Source organism: Dasypus novemcinctus, chromosome 25 (assembly GCF_030445035.2).
Source record: "Dasypus novemcinctus isolate mDasNov1 chromosome 25, mDasNov1.1.hap2, whole genome shotgun sequence".
NCBI classification, from domain to species: Eukaryota; Metazoa; Chordata; class Mammalia; order Cingulata; family Dasypodidae; genus Dasypus; species Dasypus novemcinctus.
Window position 1 is genome coordinate 23028706 of NC_080697.1, and position 19439 is coordinate 23048144.

General features: G+C 37.6%; 1 protein-coding gene across 5 annotated transcripts in view; it reads left to right on the top strand.

Annotated features, from left to right (window-relative positions):
• CCDC25 (coiled-coil domain containing 25) overlaps positions 1-19439 on the top strand; it is a 58600-nt gene that overhangs the window by 8782 nt on the left and 30379 nt on the right. For 4 of the 5 annotated variants that reach the window (XM_071211927.1, XM_058287805.2, XM_058287807.2 and 1 more), the window contains 3 exons: positions 5418-5457; positions 10886-10937; positions 17144-17219. In XM_071211927.1, the coding sequence (XP_071068028.1) occupies positions 5418-5457; positions 10886-10937; positions 17144-17219 (168 nt within the window). Of the gene's footprint in view, positions 1-5417; positions 5458-10885; positions 10938-11528; positions 12122-12212; positions 12304-17143; positions 17220-19439 lie in introns of all 5 variants that reach the window. The other variant, XM_071211929.1, reaches the window with a different exon arrangement.

A 19439-nucleotide genomic window follows, 5' to 3' on the forward strand; every position in this document is an offset into this window, starting at 1 on the left:
AACTTTCACCACTGACCTCTATGATGCACACATCATAGAACTAAAACAAAAATTTACCAAAGGGAAACGGACTTTGGCCCAGTGGTTAGGGCGTCCGTCTACCATATGGGAGGTCCGCGGTTCAAACCCCGGGCCTCCTTGACCCGTGTGGAGCTGGCCATGCGCAGTGCTGATGCGCGCAAGGAGTGCCGTGCCACGCAAGGGTGTCCCCCGCGTGGGGGAGCCCCACGCGCAAGGAGTGTGCCCGTGAGGAGAGCCGCCCAGCGTGAAAAGAAAGAGCAGCCTGCCTAGGAATGGCGCCGCCCACACTTCCCCTGCCGCTGACGACAACAGAAGCGGACAAAGAAACAAGACGCAGCAAATAGACACCAAGAACAGACAACCAGGGGAGGGGGGGAAATTAAATAAATAAATAAATCTTTAAAAAAAGAAAATTTACCAAAAAAAAGTGCTATAGGCTATGCCCTCTAATTTCTGTTGTTTTATTTCACTTTTTATAAGTCTCAACTTGTTGAATTAATTTTTGACTACTAATGAAATTGAACCTAAAGTCTTTAGGGGATAGCTTTTTTATTTATTTCTCTCCCCTTCCTGCCCCCCCCCCCCTTTCTCCATTCTTCTGTGTCCACTTGTATTCTTATCAGTGGCACTGGGAATTTGTATCTCTTTTTGTTGCGTCATCTTGCTGCATCAGCTCTCCATGTGTGCGGTGCCACCCTGGGCAACTCTCCTTACGGGGCACACTCCTTGTGTGTGGGGCTCCCCTATGCGGGGGACACCCCTGTTGCGGGGGACACCCCTGTGTGATATTGCACTCCTTGCGCATATCAGTACTGCACTGGGCCAGCTCACCACATGGGTCAGGAGGCCCTGGGATTGCACCCTGGACCTCCCATGTGGTATGTGAATGCTCTACCCATTGAGCCAAACCTGCTTCCCAGGGGATAGCCTTTTGACTGCATGGGTGAAGAGGGAGACCAAAGTGAAGTTTTAGCTTTCTCAATGATAAAGAGAGCATTTAACTTACAGCACTGACCCTCAGAGTATGGAATGTTAAGGTGTGGAAGAAAAGAACTGCAACAAGGTTGCTTGGAGAAAATGACAGAACTACTCTTTTTTTTTTTTTTAACAGGAGTAGTGCAATGTTTTGGAAAAGATTTCGCTTTCAAGTCAGGCCAATCTGGGTTAAAATCTTAGATCTTTACTAAACTAGTTAACTTCTTTGAACCTCACGTTTCTTAGATGTAAGAAGGGGATGGTGAGACAGTATTTACCTTGCAGAGTTGTAAAGGTTAAATAAAAGAACCTGTGTAAAAGGTAAAGTGGGTACCCAGTAAACGGTGGATAATGATCACTGTAGTGCCCTAGATCCTCCTCTTCCTTCCCATAGACAGACTACTTCAGGGCTGAATGACTCTGCCGCAGTAGACTGAGAGCTGCCTAATTCACCATAATTATCTTTCTTTAATCTCCAGGTGTTATTTATTTGTTGTTTGCCTTGCTCAAACAATCAGTGTCTAAGTGCAGTCTGAAATTGACAACTTTGAACTTGATCCTTTAAGTGCCTTTAAAACAGTCAAGTGTGACATTTTTCATTATGAAACACTTGACAATGAAATAAATAAGTCCAAAAAGAGGGAAGCGGACTTGACCCAGTGGTTAGGGCGTCCGTCTACCACATGGGAGGCCTGCGGTTCAAACCTCGGGCTTCCTTGACCGGTGTGCAGCTGGCCCATGCGCAGTGGTGAGGTGCGCAAGGAGTGCTGTGCCACGCAGGGGTGTCCCCCGTGTAGGGGAGCCCCACGCGCAAGGAGTGCGCCCCGTAAGGAGAGCCACCCAGCGGGAAAGAAATTTCAGCCTGCCTAAGAATGGCGCCTCTCACCTGGAGAGCTGACACAAGATGATGCAACAAAAAGAAACACAGATTCCCGTGCTGTGGACAAAAAGAAGAACACAGCAGATGGACACAGAGAACAGACAACCGGGGGGGGGTTAGGGGCGGTGAAGAAATAAATAAAATAAAATAAAAACAATTTCATTAAAAAAAGGCCAAAAATGAAAAGGAAGAGAAGAACAATTATAGCAACTATACTATAAATCAGATCCGTATAAGCAGTTTAGAAACTTTTCTAACACCATAAAGCAGAATTGGCTAAGGAAGACTGTCACATCCTAGCCAAGGGGGAAAAAAAAACAATTTTTTTTTTTTTAGAGGAACTGGTGGCCAGAGATTGAACCCAGGACCTCGTATGTGGGAAGGTGGAGCTTAGCCACTGAGCCACATCGGCTCCCCTGAGTTGAGTTTTTTGTTTGTTTGCTTGTTGTCTTTTTGTTTTTAGGAGGCCTGGGAACTGAACCCAGGACCTCCTGTATGGATGGGAGGTAGGTGCTCAACTACTAGGGCCACATCCACTCCCACAACTCTTATTTTTAAACAGTTTTTCCTTGTAATAAATTTTTATGTCATCAACTCTGGAGGTGATAATAGTGAAGCAGTCTGCAGTACATTAACACTTTCATATTTCTCCTAGTGATTCATAAATTGTCATTAGTGATTATTATTATTATAGCATCCTTCTGCTGTAACAGGGGGAAGCTATCTTTGAACAGGCAGTAACAGTAGTCATAATTACCTACTGTAGATATGAATCCAAATCTTCTGACCAGACCTCATTTTCTTTCTCTCACATCAAAGTTGGGAATCCAAGTCTTAGATTAGTGAAAAACGCCTACAGCAGAGACATTATGGTTATGCAGGTTTTTCACTGTTTAACTCTGAGGGTGTGGCTTTATATGTTTCTTAACAATAATTGTCATTTGTCAGTTAAGTGTCTTGAAGAAGGGCTGCCTTAATTCTAATTCACACATATGCACTGGCAGTGGTACTGAACTAAGAATTGTGCCAGTGACATTCCTACCATGTCTTTTTTTCTCCCCCCACCTTCCTTCTGTTTTAGTTTACTCTTTCCTGGTGGCCTATCTGTGTGTAAGGCCATAGGCCAGCTTCTGTGAGGTATCCAAAGAAAATTTAGTCTTTTCTTTCACAGTATATATTGGGAGGCATGCACAAAAATGAGTATGGCAAAGTGAAGTAATAATATTAATAGCAAATGCTATAGAAAATCAGTGGGCAGAGGGAGTAACTGTGATTAGGGAGATCTGAGAAGGCTTCATGGTGGAGTGGGCTAGGATGGACTAGTTTGTGAAATCCTGTAAGTGTTGTAGGAATTTATAGATGCAGATAAAATCTAGATAATTTATGTTTGTAGATGTAAATTTAGATTATATCTAGAGTTTTCTGGAGTGGAGTTTCACTGCCATTAAATATATATCTCTAGAAATGATACGGATTGACTCTTCTTTTCCCCTCAGAAACCCTTGGTAAAATTTGGAGACATCAGCTTTTCCTAATCTCCCTTGTAAGAAAGAGCACTGTATGTTTTAAAGCTATTCTGTAGTACTCCTAGCACACTTTATTAGAAATAAGGACTGGATAGAAGATAATATATTTTTAAATTTAATGAATTACTGTCACTAAGATGCTTTTAGGTCTGTTCTTTTTGTTAACCAGCAGGTGTCATCAGGGAGCCAAGCATTACCTGAGTAAAAGTTTTCTCTTTCTCCTCTCTCTCTCTTTCCTTCCTTCCTTTCTTTCTAGAAATTGTAAGTTTACAGAAAAGTCATGCAGAAAATAGAGTTCCCATATACTACCCTATTAGTAACACCTTGCATTAATGTGATACTTTTGTTACAATTGGTGAAAGAATATTGTTTAGATTGTGCTATTAGCTAGAGTCCATGGTTTACATTAGGATTTCCTGGCTGTGTTGTACAGTCCTATGTTGTTTTTTCTGAAATTTTTATTCTAACATATATACAACATAAAATTTTCAACCACATTCAAATACATAATTCAGTGGTAATTATATTCACAATGTTGTGTTACCATCACCACCATCCATTGCCAAGACTTTTCTATCACCCCAGATAGAAACAGTGATTTAAACATTAATTCTCCTTTTTCTACCTCTCCACCCTGGCCCCTGGTAACCTATATTCTAGTTTCTGACTTTGAATTTACTGATTCTAATTATTTTGTATCAGTGAGAGAGGTTTTTATATTTCCCTTTACTTTTTTTGGACTCTCTGTTAGCTATTTGCTCAACTTCCACTTTAGTTAGAAGAAAGTCTTTCAGAAAACTCATGGTGTCTACAGTTGCTAAGAGTGCCCTTATGTAAGATTATCATTATTTTGTTTTACTACACAGTAAACACCATATTCAAGGTAGGTAGATAATGCTTTCTTGAGTACATTTTAAATCATTATATATGAATCATCTTTTTGGTTACCTTAAAATATGTAATTATATATATATTTTAGGAGGTACTGAGGATTGAACCCAGGATCTCGTATATGTGAAGCACATGCTCAACTACTGAGCTCCACCTACTCCACTGCCTTAATATTTTAAAATTAATATTTAAATAATACTTCAAATAATATTTCATACAGTTATTAATATGGCTATTAAAATGGGTATTGATGTAACCTTTTTGAAGTGGTAGTGATTATTAGCATGAAAAATATGCATACACTTTGAATTAATATGTCAGCTTTTAGAAATATACATTAAGGAAATTGTCAGAAATATGGACACTTATTTTTTAAAAATTTTAAAGCATTTATAATGAAAAATAATCCAAGTGTTAACAATAAAGTTTATCCCAGTGATGGAATTAGGTAGTCATTTTTTCCAAAATGTTTTAAAAATTTATTTCAATTTTATCTAACAAGTACATAGTTTAAAAAGCCAAATAGTTAATAGAAGACTTAAAATAAAAAACATCAGTCCCCACCGCCCATCCTTCCCAATATCCACATTTTACTGCCCCCAGAGACAACTACTTTTAACTCTTTTAGCTGTTCTGGTATTTTATTACCTTATGCAATAGAAGTTTAGGTGATTTTTATTTTCTTTTGCATACTTGTGGTATTTGTTTAGTTCCCTAATTTTCTATAAGTTGATACTTGAGAGTTTTTGGGTTTCTTTTAAGTAAAATGTAATCCATGGTTTTGAAGTTTTAGGAAAACCATTTAACATAAGTATTACTATAGTGATTCTATTTTTCTGAGATATCATCTGACTTTTCAAAGGCTTTTTTTGTCAGCGTTAATTATTTTCAAATGGAAATATATTTGAGCATTAGATTGGAACTATTATTATGGAATATTGTCCCCTCGTAAAAAGTATTTTATTTTTCTGTTTTTAAGCATCAAAGTCTCTGAATCAGTCTTTATTAAGAGAGGAAACAAGTTCTGAAAGGAGTTTATTCCTCTTTTACAACCTATTAAAATCTGCAGCATAACTTCACTTAACATTTTTTACTTAACCTTTTCTTTGTTCTCTTCACTGTAGATGAAGATCTAATAAAGTATGGCTGGCCTGAAGATATTTGGTAAGTAGTGATTGGGGTTCTGCTTTCTATGGATCATCACTTTCTTTCTAAGAGTTGGGGACTTAGCCAGCCACCTGACTTCTGTGATCAAGACTAGAACTTATGCTTTGTACTTTTGGTTATGGGCATTCGTTGGTAAACAGCTAACTGCTAGCTCCCTTCATTTATAATTACCATGTAAATCAGGAATGATGTCTTAGGGTTCAGCCTCAGGCCTGAGAGAAAAGGCCTGTGGAACATGGACTTTCCTGTACCTCCTTTTTGTCTCCTTGTAAGTTATTGAGACCACTCACTGTACTTACTAGTCAGTACTCTTCTTGAGTGAATGGATGAGTGCTTCACAAGAAGCAGTGAAGAAAATAGATGCAGCATCCATGTAGATGGAATAGATGCAGCTTTTGATTGGATCTGGCCTTAAGGGAAACATATACTGGTTTCCTTTCTTTGTCTTCTAAACTCCCTAATGAATTTAGCCCTGTCTTGATCCAGTTTCCAATCCCCTTCCCTTTTAAAAATAATTTACAGAAAAATAAAAATATATTAAATTTGTTTTGTTGCTCATAAAACCTAGTGCAAACAACAACAACGAAACAAAAAACCCTTCATTTTAACTGAGTTTTCTTTTTCTAACTTTTAGAATATTGTGTGGACTTTTTCTACCACTCAGTTCCAGGACCTCTTAGGTGTGCATGGACTCTTAGTGTTTTCTTTTTCTTCCCTGTAACACTCTCAGATTCAGTTTGCTGTCTTTTTTTCTATCTTCAGTTTCTGTCACCCGCTCTGACTCTAGGGACTCTCCTGAAGCTTAATCCTTCCAAAGAGGAGGATATCATCTTCCCAACTCAAAATACCCTCTATCAAATGCTATCCCTGACAATAAGCACACAGATCTTATTTGTTTTAATATGATAGTTATTGAGCACTTAACCATATGCCAAATGCTGTTAGGATACTGTTAGGTGTTTACCTGTATTAATACATTTAATCTTTATAATAACCCTGTGAAAGGTACTGATACGCCCATTTTTTAGACAAGGAAATTAAGGCTAAGAAAAACTAAACAGATCTGTCTGGTTGCTACTGGCCCCCCAAGCAGCTGTAGTTCTAAATCATTGCTTCTGTCTTCCTCCAGGCTGCTACTCTTGGCTGCAGATCATCTCTTTCTTCCCTCAGGCTGTTGCTGCTGTTCTCTCTGGACCTCTTTAAGTGCGGGTGATAGAGTTTAGGCTACTTTTTAGAAGAGTTTATTGAATTTTCGATAGGATATATAGTATTGAACATTTAACAAGGGAAACATTACACAGAGAATAACTGAAGCTCCTACTATGTGGCTATGCTCAGAACTGCCAGGCCTCTGCTGGGATTCTCTGAAGGGTGTCTCTAGTCTTATTCCAGCCTACCCCATTACAAAATGGCTAGTTCATTTACGCCAGTGGAAATGCTCTCCTATCCATCTTCCCTCTCTAAACTCTACACCCCAGTAACCTTGAGGACTGGAAACATGAGAAATTTTAAAGGCATTTTCTGTCCTTCCCCTACCCTCCACTCTCTCATCCCAGCACAGGGGCCTATCTTCTGAACTCAAATATGGCACTGCTTGGTGCCCCCTTCCCTCAAGTGGCAGTTTGTGATGTTGAGCTCTTCTAGACTGCATGATGCCTGGGGCCCTAGACTATAAGCTGCATGAGGACAATCATCCACCTGTTTTGTTGACTACTGTATTCCCATTACCTAGCATAGGACCTGGTAGGTGTTCCATTTTTTGCCTTACTAATTTATTAGGTCTCTGCCTATCTGAAATTATCCTCACTAGACATTTCCTTCCCAGTATGCATTCTGGTTTTCTTCATTTTGAGCATCTGTCATCCCCAGTTGGATTATTTTTAATTGTCTTAAAAACCCAAAACTCTAGATTCTCTCAAGGGAGTTAAGAATGACTGCCTCTGTTTTATGGTTAACCTGTTATAAGTTTTCAACATAAAATTGAGATTTATGGGGAGAGTGTGAATTACAGGGTAAACTATTAGCTGTGTAGAGCAACAGTGCTCCAAAATGTGTTCACCGAGTGCAATGAATGTGCCACAATGCTGAGGGAGGTTGTTGGGGTAGGAGGAGTGGGGTGGGGGCTGGGGAGGTATACAGGAACCTCTTACATTTTTTAGTGTAACATTTTTTTTGTGATGTATTTATCTTAAAAAAAATACAACTTACAAAAATGATGGGGTGGGGGCGGGGAGTGGGTTATATGGGAACCTCTTATGTTTTTCTGTGTTTTTTAATGTAACATTCCTTGTGATCTATTAACTTTAATTAAAAAATAAAAAATAAAAAAATTGAGGTTTAAATACCTGCATAATAAAAGTAACATTCAGATATACCATGAAAGTCAGTTTACCACAGTCTTTTACCAGACATTAAATAAATTGAGAAATTTCCAATTTATAAACCATGCACAATGTATTTTGACTTGCGGGTTTCATTTCATTAAGGTCACCTATCTCTTGGGATGGTATTTACCAAATGGGTATCTGTAGACACCAGTTTTGACACTTCAGTAGTGTTGAGATTCATGAATATTGCTGACAGTGATTGGGTTGTACTTTTAAACATTATTCTAGGTCTCGTGAGCCAGAAGAGCCACAGTAGTTATGAATAGTCCCATATACTGTCAATCTTGGGAATATTCATGGGCATGTTAAAAATGATTCAGGAGTTTATCTATATTCCAGGGCAGATTTTTAATCCGGTTAGCTGATGCAAACTTTGGAACTTCAGCTCAGTAAAATTCCAGAGGTAACTCATGTAAATTCAGAATTTATCCCAGAAAACATTCTGAGCTTAAAAATTATTTTAAGCTAGAGAATTTCCTAGGATTAAGTGAGAATGGTGGGAAGCGGCTGTGGCTCAATCAGATGAGTTCCTGTCTACCATAAAAGGGAAGCCCTCTGTGTGCCAGGGCCTCCTTGTGAAGTCAGGCTTGCCCGCACGTTGCAGAGCGCCACCTAGCCTGCAGATGCCCTGGAGAGCTGACTTGGCAAAAAAAAAAAAAAAAGGTGACGCAACCAAAGAAGGGAGACAAGCAAGAGCACAGAAGAGCCGGCAGCAGATGAACACAGAGAGCAGACAGCAAGCAAGCTGCAAGTGGGGAGGGGAATTTTTTTTTTAATTAAAAAAAAAGTGAATGGTAATAAATTTACCTTTAAATGAAAGAAAATAGAAATAACGTTCATTTACTGCCTCAAAACTCCTTGAGTAATATTTCCACAGGCCCCACTTTAAGGAGTTAAATGACCCAGCTTCTTCGGCCCCACCTCTGAATTTCACATTATTGATGCTCATTTATTGAGTTGCTAGTTTTTACATTCAGTAAAAGGTAATTGTGATGAAGGAGGAAGAGGAAGATGACAAAGGATGAGCACAAGGGAGAACAAGAAGACTACTGATCATAATTTAACCTTTCAGTAAGCACTTTGGGAAGTTGTTTTTTAAGGAACTTGCCCAAGATAGTTTACAGAACTGGATCTTTCTTTTTTCTTTCTTTCTTTTCTGTTTCCTCTAATGCCCCATTCCATCCATTTCCACTAACCTTTGTAGAGAAGTACCTATTAGCCTGAAGCTGGCATATGTTGATAATGATACTCTTGTGTGTGTTTTGGTCCATTTTAAAATTATTATTAAAGTTAATAGATCACAAAGAACATCACATTAAAAAAACATAAGAGGTTCCCATATAATCCACTCCCCACCCCCCTCTGTTTTGGTACTTTGAGTACTGATGTATTCATTAAGTATATATTGAATTATTTGGGTATTTCTTTTGACGAAATTTCATATCAGAGACTTATAAGGAAAATCAGAATACAGTCCAGGCATTTTGGGTATGTATGGAAGAGTTGTAAGTAGAAAACTGGCTTAAAGCAAGTCAATCAGAAGTTCAGATGGGAGAAGTTAGTTCTCAGTTGAGCTTGGTTAGTAGTGGGGTGTTTCAGTACTTTTCTTATGCTCCTGAAAGAGAGTAATGAGATAGATGATTTCTAAATTTGCCAAAAATGTCTGAAATTTTCTGGGTGGAAAATGCAAAGCTGAAGGTGATAATCAGCAAAAATCTCTCACACGGAAATGGAAATGAGTGAATGAACCACTTGGAGAAGAAAGTCAAACTGGGGTTCTGTTTCTGGCTATAGATAATGATTCAGAATAGAATCCTAGAGTCATGTAGACTATTTTGCCAAAAAATGTCTACTATTTTGCTATAGCCAAACTAAATAGCAAGATGCTTAACCTCTTTAAAGAGGGTGTTAAAAATAGAATAATGTTAAATTTTATATAGAATCACACTGTCTACAACTTGTACTGTGTGTATGTGTCTTTTACTTCTGAAAATGCATTACTGCTAAGAAAAAATATGTAAAGAAATATATAGTGCCTCCTTAGGTTTACAGAAAATTCTTCAGGCTATGAAGATAAAGACTAAAGAGATATGTCTCAAGTCAAGTGAATCACAAAGTGATGACCATGCAGTCCCTTGCCTGTTGCTTAATGCAAGGACTCTGGGGGCATCTTTGAGTATTAGAAAGAGAGAAAGTCATCTTCATTCATTGAACTATAAAAATGAAAATTTTTATACCCCAAATTGTTGGATGAAAAAGGAAGTAAATTCAGAAACATCCATTTAAATTGGTGGATCATAAAGCCTCAATGTAAAGTAAACTTAGGATATTCAGGAGTGGGGGCTTTCTTAATGTTTTTAAAGCCATGTCATAAAAGACAACTATGATGCTCTCCCAGGAAACCTATATCAATGTCATTGTCAAAGGGCTGGATGAATTGTTGATCTGACCTGTTTTATATTTCTTGCTGAGTGTCTTTAGTCATGATCTTACTCTTAATTCTTCACTTGACATTCTTTTTGGATTATTTTGCTATCACTTGAAACTCAGGATATTCCAAAAAGAACCCCTTATCTTGATATTTCTCCATTAAGTACTCTCTTGAACTTTGAAGTCAGTGGTTCTGGGAGTGCTTTCCCAGGCTTGCAACATTGGAGTCTCTGACTCCTTTCATCCTTTCCCTTTTTTCTCCATGCTTTTGTTAGAAGTCAACCAAATCTCAATTCTTCCACGAAGTCTTTGGTCACTGATAGTTCTTTGTCATTTGAAAAAAGCACCCTTCTCAGGGCATTTCATATTTGTTTCTACTTCTCATCTTAGCACTTAATCACAACCAGCTTCCTAACTTTAAGTTTTTTCTTACCTCTCCATATTGTTAGTGAGCCTTTTGAAGGCAGAGACTTTTATACTCTGCATAGTGCTTAGTGCGTGGTACGCACTGAATGAAGAGTTTTTAAATTGGATTCCTTTAAATGCAGGTGGCCTAAGAGATGGTTGTCCCTGTGTGTCTTGCTAAAAGTGGTTTTCATTCTTTGTAGGTTTCATGTGGACAAACTCTCTTCGGCTCATGTATACCTTCGATTACATAAGGTAACTGGATTTAAGCTTGAATTCATGACTGTTTCTTTAGTGATGAGCATCATATCATTTTCTTTATCCTTTTTCTGTAATAAAATTGTTTTTAGTAAATATGTGTAAAGTCTGAAACTTAGAGTTAAGTAAAGAGAGTTGTTTTCCACATGACTCAGAAAATGACCAAAGGGAATTCTGGGTGATTTCTAATACTTGGAAGAGCACATGAAACACATTTCCCAACTTAGAAGCACTACTCTATTCTGTTGGTCTAAGTATGTTGTTTGTCACCTCTGCTTCTGCCTTTCATTTTTGTTGTCATTACTGAACTTCCTGTCTTCTCCATTGGAAGTCATGTTTTAGTTCTTTATTCTCATGCTCACTCATGTGGATTCTCCTGCCTCATTGAGAGCAGATGTTCCCAGTTGTCAGAGTTTTTTTGGGGGGAGGTTTAAAATTATTATTATTGGTGGGGGGGGGAGGGACCTGGGGCTTCGGATTGAACACAGGACTTCATATGTGGAAAGCCAGCACTCTACCACTGAGCCACATCGGCTTCCCTGAGTTGGTTTTTTCATTTGTTTTTGCTTGTTTTTGTTTTTCTTTCAGGAGGCATCAGGAACCGAACCTGGGATCTCCCATGTGGGAAGCAGACACTCAACTGCTTGGGCCACATCTGCTCCCCAAAAACTTAAATTTTTAAAATAACACTATAATAATAAAGGGGAAAAAAACTTTAATGTTCTGTAGTAGTATAATACCAGTATAATCCCAATCTTTGTTTATTCATATGTATATATTTTCTAGTTGATTCATAGGATATAAGTAGTTGTTATGTGTATTGCATATATATATATAAACTCTAATTTTGGAATTATTTTAGATTTACAGAGAAGTTACAAAGATTGTACAGAGAGTCCCCATATTCCTTAACCCAGTTTCCTCTATTGTTAACGTCTTACGTTACTGTGGTACATTGGTCATAACTAAGGAACCAACATTAATATGTTACTATGAACCAAACTCCAGATTTTATTTAGATTTCACCCATTTTTCCATTTGTATCCTCTTTCTGTTCATGGGTCCTATCCATAGCACCACTTTACATTTAGTTACTCTGTCTCTTTAGTCTCCTCTAGTCTGTGACAGCTTCTCAGCATTTCCTTGTTTTTCATGACACAGTTTCGACATGTACTCACCAGGTATTTTGTAGAATGTCACTTATTTTGGATTTGTCTGCTGTTTTACTCATGATTAGACTGGGGTTATGGTTGTTGTTTGTTTGTTTTTCAGAAATACCAGAAGCGAAGTACCCTTTCATAACATCATCTCAGAGGGTATATGCGTCATAACTGGTGATGTTAAGCCTAATCACCTGGCCAAAGTAATGTTTGCCAGGTTTTTCCACTTTAAGGTTGCTCTTTCCCTCCCTTTTCATAATCTGCTATTTGGAAGCAAGTCACTAAGTTCAGCCTGTACTTAAGGGGATGAGGGTGGAATTAAACTCCACTTCTTGGAGGGGCATGTATCTACATATATACTTGGAATTCTTTAAGGAAAATCTCTCCCATTTATTTATTCATGTTTTTGACTTTGATTCCAGATAACCCAGTAAGACCCAGTATCAATATGTGGTCATTTATTTGTATCGGTATGGATTAAAATATATTTATTTTATACTTTGGATTATAATCCAGTACACTATTTTGTTTCTCATGCTGTTTCAGCTTTCACTATTAGGAGCTCTTTGACCTTGGCTCTCACGTTCCTTTGACTTGCCCCATCCTTTTGTGTTATGAGTATGTCCTTACTTTCTGGCACTGTAAGATACTCTTCCCTGCCCAAGCCCTAGGATCAGCCATTTCTGTTGGTGAATGGTGTTTAGAAACTAAGATCTTGGTGCTGGATGTGCTCCTTGCTACTGGAGTTCATTGCAGCAAATAGAGCTAATGTATACTAAGCCATGTATATTTACATGTCTTACATTATTGTTTCTGCGTCCATCTCTATCTCTGATGTCTCTACCTCTAAACTAGTATCACATGGTTCATTCCAGCCTTTCTCCCATGCTTATCTGTAACTTCCTTCTCTAAGTAAAAAACCTTCTACCTTCTATTTACTTAGTTATTATATTTGACTCTATTATACATGTAATAGTTCCAGAATTGCTTACCTGCCTCCCCATAAGAAACAGCTTTATCAACTGCAGTGTTTATGTGCAGTTATTTTTTGGGTTTGTTTTTTTTTTTGCCTTATTGTTTCCAGTTTAAATACCATTTTCAAAAGTTACTTGTAAGCTTTCCCCCACCCCACTCCCTTCAGTGAGATTATGTCATATACTTGTAATACAGTTAAATTCTTTTGTTTCAGTCTGCATTCTTTCCTAAGATCCCCTGGTTGGTTATATTACTTTTTAACAGTGACTGTTTATAAACTTTTTCATGTTACTATGCCATTTTCATATTTATATTTTGATTGGCTGCTTCAAGTTGATAGTATACCACAGTTAATATGAAAGCTCTCTTGTCAGAATATAGATTGTCATTATGAATCTCTAACAAGAAGTATCTTTATGAACTACTTGCTCTTCTCCTTCTGCTTCTGCTGCTGCTTTTTCTTCTTCTGAATTATTTTCTTACTGTAAATCTCAGGAATAGAATTACTAAGTCAAAAGATACAAACATTTTGGTAATTTTTTTTTTGCCAGATTGACTTCTGAGACTGTTATGCTAGTTTACAATGTTATTTTCTATATATAGGTTTTCCAGAAACCTTTTTTAGTTTTATAACTTAAAAAAAACAAACACCACCTTTTGACCATTTTAGGAGTCTCATGCTCTACTGACTGAGCTAGCTAGGCTACGTTTCGACCATTTTAATAAATATAAAATGCTATTTCATTATGGTTATAATTTTCACTTCTTAATTTACTAGCAAGATTAAACATTGTGCCCTATATTTTCTTATATATGCTTTTGAGGCCTCTATGAAGGAAAAGAGGAAGATTATGAACTCTGTGCTGGAACAAAATTCTGAATTCTCCTAGGCAAACTTTTGCTAGTTTGGAACTATTTTAAATTCAGAGAAAATAGAGTATGCTGTTACCAAGTTTCCTTATTATTTTTCCCTTGAGTTCTTCTGTATTAATAATGGAAATAATGATGGTAGTTCTTTTGAGTCTCTTAGTATTATTACGAAGTATTCATGTATAGAAATTTGATATCATTTTCTTCTGAAAGCAGCTAATGTCCTCAATTTGAAAATGTGGGCTCCTTGAGGAGCTTGTGCATGGTTAATCTCTTGCTGTAACTGTGATAGTGCTTGAAACTTAGTAGGCACCAAGTTAATATTGGACATGCAGTAAGATTAAGTAGTTAAGAACACAGTCTCCAGAGCCAGACTGCTGGATTCTGGCTCTGCTGCTTACTAGTTCTGTGACTTTCAGTAAGTTGCATAACTTCTGGGCCTATTACCTTATCTATAAAAGTGGATAAAGAACTCCTATTTTATTGGGATTAAATGAGTTAGTGTACATTTAGCACTTAACAATAATGCCTGGCATGTGCTAAGCACTATGTAAGCTTAGTCGTTTTTTGTTGAATTCACTTGAATATAACCCGAACCTTGATGATGATGAATATTCAGCATTGTTCTTGCTTAGGTATCTTTCATTTTAAAAACTCATAGAAAAATCTCACTTATCTAGAGGTTTCTTGTCCCTTTAACATAGATGGCACATAATCCATAGTGTAAATTCTGGCCTTAGATTACTCCATTCTGAGCTCACTCACTCTGAGTTTATGCAGTGCTAAACTGGATGTTTTTGTTTTGTTTTCTGTCTGCTCATATTATATTAGAAGTAGCAAAACAAGAATTGAATGCATCAGGTATAGTGACAGTCAGTGGTAGTAAGAAGGACTATCAGAACATAGCCTGACATTAGGTACCAAGAAACTAAATGTTTCCACAAGAACTACAGAAGCACCATAGTCTGGGACCAATTTTTAGACCATGGCTTTAGACCTGAGTTCATTTTTCAGCTCTCTGTCATTTACTGGATTTGGGGGACCTTGGCCTAGTTACTTAACCTTGCTAAGCTTCTAGGCTTCAGTTTTTTTTCATTAATAAACCGAGCCATTTCATATGGCTTTTTACTTAGTACCTGGTACATAGTGAGTATTCCCAAAGTGGTAGCTGTTTGGTTTATTTTTTAATTATTCTTTTTGATTAATATAGGGTCATCCAGCTTCTACATATTTTAGAAACTCTTAGAAACTCCTGAAGGCATCACTATATTATAGTCCAGTGTAAAGATGATACTCACAATGTGTTATCAAGGTGTTACGTTCAGAACTCTTTTTAAGTTGTAGTCAGGGAAATGTACAGGATCAGATGTGGGTGTTTTTTTGTTTTTTTTTTTAAGATTTATTTTTTATTTATTTCTCTCCCCTTCCTCTCACCCCCCCCCCCCCAGTTGTCTGTTTTCTGTGACCAGTCGCTGCATGTTCTTCTGTGTCCGCCTGTATTCTTGTCAGCAGCACCCGGAATCGGTGTCTCTTTTTGTTGCTTCATCTTGCTTCGTCAGCTCTCTGTGTGTGCAGTGCCATTCCTGGGCAGGCTGCACTTTTTTTCGCACTGGGTGGCTCTCCTTTTGGGACACACTCCTTGCGTGTGGGGTCCCCCTACATGGGGGACACCCCTGCGTGGCGTGGCACTCCTTGCGTGCATCAGCTCTGCGCGTTGGCCAGCTCATCACACAGGTGAGGAGGCCCTGGATTTGAACCTTGTTCCTCCCATGTGATAGACAGATGCCCTATATGTTGAGCCAAATCCACTTCCCAGATGTGTTTTTAAAGTAGTGACAAACTCATTATTATTATTTTTTTTTGGTCAAAACTTACTTTGAGAGAATCCCATTTAATGCATTTCAAGTAAAGAAAAAAATAGAAATAAAATGGAATAAACTTAATTTGTTTCAAATATATAGTTAGGTGGAACATTGCATTCCAGATAGAGTTTGTGTAATTACATGCCTAGTAGAAGCCAATATTGAATTGATTTCCATTTGTTCTTGCCTCTGAAATATTTTTGTACTTTTGGAATGACTCAGCTTCTACAGCTCTGACTTTCGATAGCATGTGTATAGAAAAAGAATCAATATTATTTCCATGTTCAGACTTGTTCTAATCTTTATCATATTGAAATACTTGATTGGAACTGTTTTAATCATTGTTGCTGAAAACCTTTTTCTTTTTAAAAATAAATGGGGAGCGGAGGTAACTCAAGTGATTGAGCACCTCCTTTCCATATACAAGGTACCAGGTTTGATCCCCATTACCTCCTAAAAACAAACAAATGAAAAATATATATTTATGATTTCTTTTTCTTATAATATTAAATCATGTTCAATTTTTTAAAATTAGGAAGTATGGAAAAGCTTAAAAAAAAAAGATTCTCAGGTAACCTGGTTTATAGAGTATATTTCTGCAGAAAGAACCTGTTGGAATGTCCTTTGCTGTACCTTCTTCCTTGAATTTCTCTTTCTGTACATTGTACAGGGAAACCTTTGCTCAGTTAAACCTTATAAAAATGATCATGAATTTTCCCTGGGAGAAGTGGTAGGATCTTTATCTTTCCACCAGAAAGTTCTACAAAGATTCCTGTGGAAGACCTTCAGAAATAAAAACTTTGAGAGGTCAGGGGATTTAAGTGAGAGACATAATCCTAATGGAGAAGGATTGAAACCTGACACACAAAGAGCTTTCTTCTTGATTATGGCTGAGGAACAATAACCACCAGATTCTTGAAACCCAGAACTACAAGGTGTTTATTTTAGAGGAAGGTTGCAGGGACCACGGCTAAGAAGACTTCAAAAATTAGCAGTTTCCTCACAAGGTTTCTAAAAGTAAGAGTGAAGAACAAAGGGAACAAAAATTACTTAGACATATTTACAGTTAATATTTTGGCATTTTTCTTTTATATCCTGCTTTTTTCCCCCCCTTAGTAAGTTACAAATATTTTCCACAGTACTACGCCTTTTGGTTTAAATAAGCATTCCCATAATGGACACAGTAAACTTGCTTCATTTTCAGTGTGTGATAATACATTTGAAAGAGCCCTGATTTTAATAAAATAGTGCCTGTAAGGCAGCAAATGTTTTATGAGTGCTCCGGTATTGATCAATAACAAAATAGTAAACCATTTGATTTATTTTTGTTTTTCAGGGGGAGAAGATAGAAGACATTCCAAAGGAAGTGCTGATGGACTGTGCACATCTTGTGAAGGCCAATAGCATTCAAGGTCAGTTTTCTGTGAGCTGTTTTCAGAATTACCACTGACTTTCTCTGTTGTCTGAAATGGGTTATGTTTTAGAGAACGTATTACTGACTTTCAGGTAAGTCAAAGGAACAATGTGTACTATGTCTTCCTCCTGTTTTGTTTTTTAAGATGGTAATTTTGCTACCTATCAAATAACTGAAGGCTAATTTCTCCCCACTGATTTTTAGGGTCCTATCTGAGCCTAAACTCTTTTACTCTTTTTTCTTTTTTTTTTTTTATTGACTTTGTAATAATATTACATTAAAAATATATATATATGAGGTCCCATTCAACCCCTACTCTTTTTTTCTGAGCTTGTCTAGATTTCCTTAAAAACTGATCCTTAAGGTTATTTGTAAAAAGACTAAAACACATACATATATATAATATTGATAGCAAAGCAAGAGAGTATTGTTTCATGGCTTTATTTTGGAATGTTTCATGTCTTTATTGCCATCATTTTTCATTAGATTTTAGTACTCAGGTCTTCAAATCACTCTTTACTACTTTTTGTTTCTCTCCTCTTCCCCTTATATACTACTTTCTTCCTTTAAGTTGAGAAGTTATCAGGTCACTTTATCTTGTCATCTTTTTATCTCCCCATTTCCCATCCTAGTCAGAAGACTTTTGTTGAAGTCGATAGTTTTCAGCTGAGAGCACTTAAAAAACAAGGAAACAAACAAGCTATTCTATCCTTCCCTTCTTCCCAGAGAATCTTATTAGTCTTGGTTGATCCCCAAATATCAGTATTTTTTAAAAAAAGCTTTCCAGGTGATTCTAATGTACAAGGATTGTCCTGAGTGTTTTAGGCATTGTCTTTAGTACTGTGCTTGGTGCTTGTTTCTACTGTCCAAGTTTTATCTGTCAATAGTCAGTAAAGGTTAGGGAGGAGGATTTTTGGGGTGGAGAGTTAAGAAGGAGCCAAGGGTGGTGATCTGCTAAGAATGATTTAGCTAAAAGACTTTTGTTGAAGTCGATAGTTTTCAGCTGAGGGCACTTAAAAAACAAGGAAACAAACAAGCTATTCTATCCTTCCCTTCCTCCCAGAGAATCTTATTAGTCTTGGTTGATCCCCAATATCAGTATTTTTTAAAAAAAGCTTTCCAGGTGATTCTAATGTACAAAGATTGTCCTGAGTGTTTTAGGCATGGTCTTTAGTACTGTGCTTGGTGCTTGTTTCTACTGTCCAAGTTTTATCTGTCAATAGTCAGTAAAGGTTAGGGAGGAGGATTTTTGGGGTGGAGAGTTAAGAAGAAGGAGCCAAGGGTGGTGATCTGCTAAGAATGATTTAGCTAATAGACCAGATTTTAGGTATAGGACATAGATCTAGATAAGATAGTAGTAAGTTTGGTTTGGTAAGAAGTTGAAGGATAGATAATTCAGAAGGTTGGAAGAAAATATGGTTTGGGGAGAAGATAAGGATGGGGCAGACAGTAATAGCAGGTACCAAGTATTGGTGATTACAAGACAAAGACTCAGCAGTGTATTCCCTTCACCATAATTTAGATTGCATTTCTTGAATTAACTTAAGCAGCTTTAATAACCAGTCAGGTATCTTGCCAAAGAAGGTGGAAGTATTACCTTTGAGAGCCAGTGATTTCCAACTCCATATATCAGTAAATTGCAATTAAGGGAAACGGATGTGGGTCAAGTAATTGGGCTCCCACCTACCAGATAGGAGGTCCAGGGTTCAATGCCCAGGGCCTCCTGGTGAAGGCATGCTGACCTGCGTGGCGAGCTGGCCCACACAGAGTGCCAGCCCATGCGGGAGTGCCGCCCTATGCAGGAGTGCCGGCCAACACAAGAGAGCTGACGCAGCAAGATGACACAACAAGAGACACAGGAGAGAGACAATAAAGAAGACATAGCAGAACAGGGAGCTGAGGTGGAGAACAAGAATGATCACCTCTCTCCCATTCCAGAGGGTTCCAGGATCACTTCCCAGAGCTGCCTAATTAGAATATAAGCAGACACAAGAACACTCAGCAAAGGGACACAGAGAACAGACAGTGCAGAGGAGGGGAGAAGTAAATAAATACATCTTTAAAAAATAAAATAAGTTGTGATTAGGTTTAGGGCAGTCCGTTTGTATTATTAGAATAGAATTTTCTAAGATTTCCAGCTGAGATCTTCAGAAATAAAAATATAAAGAATTAGCCTTTTTCCTTTTGCATTGAAACCTCTTTAGCATGTCTTTTCTCC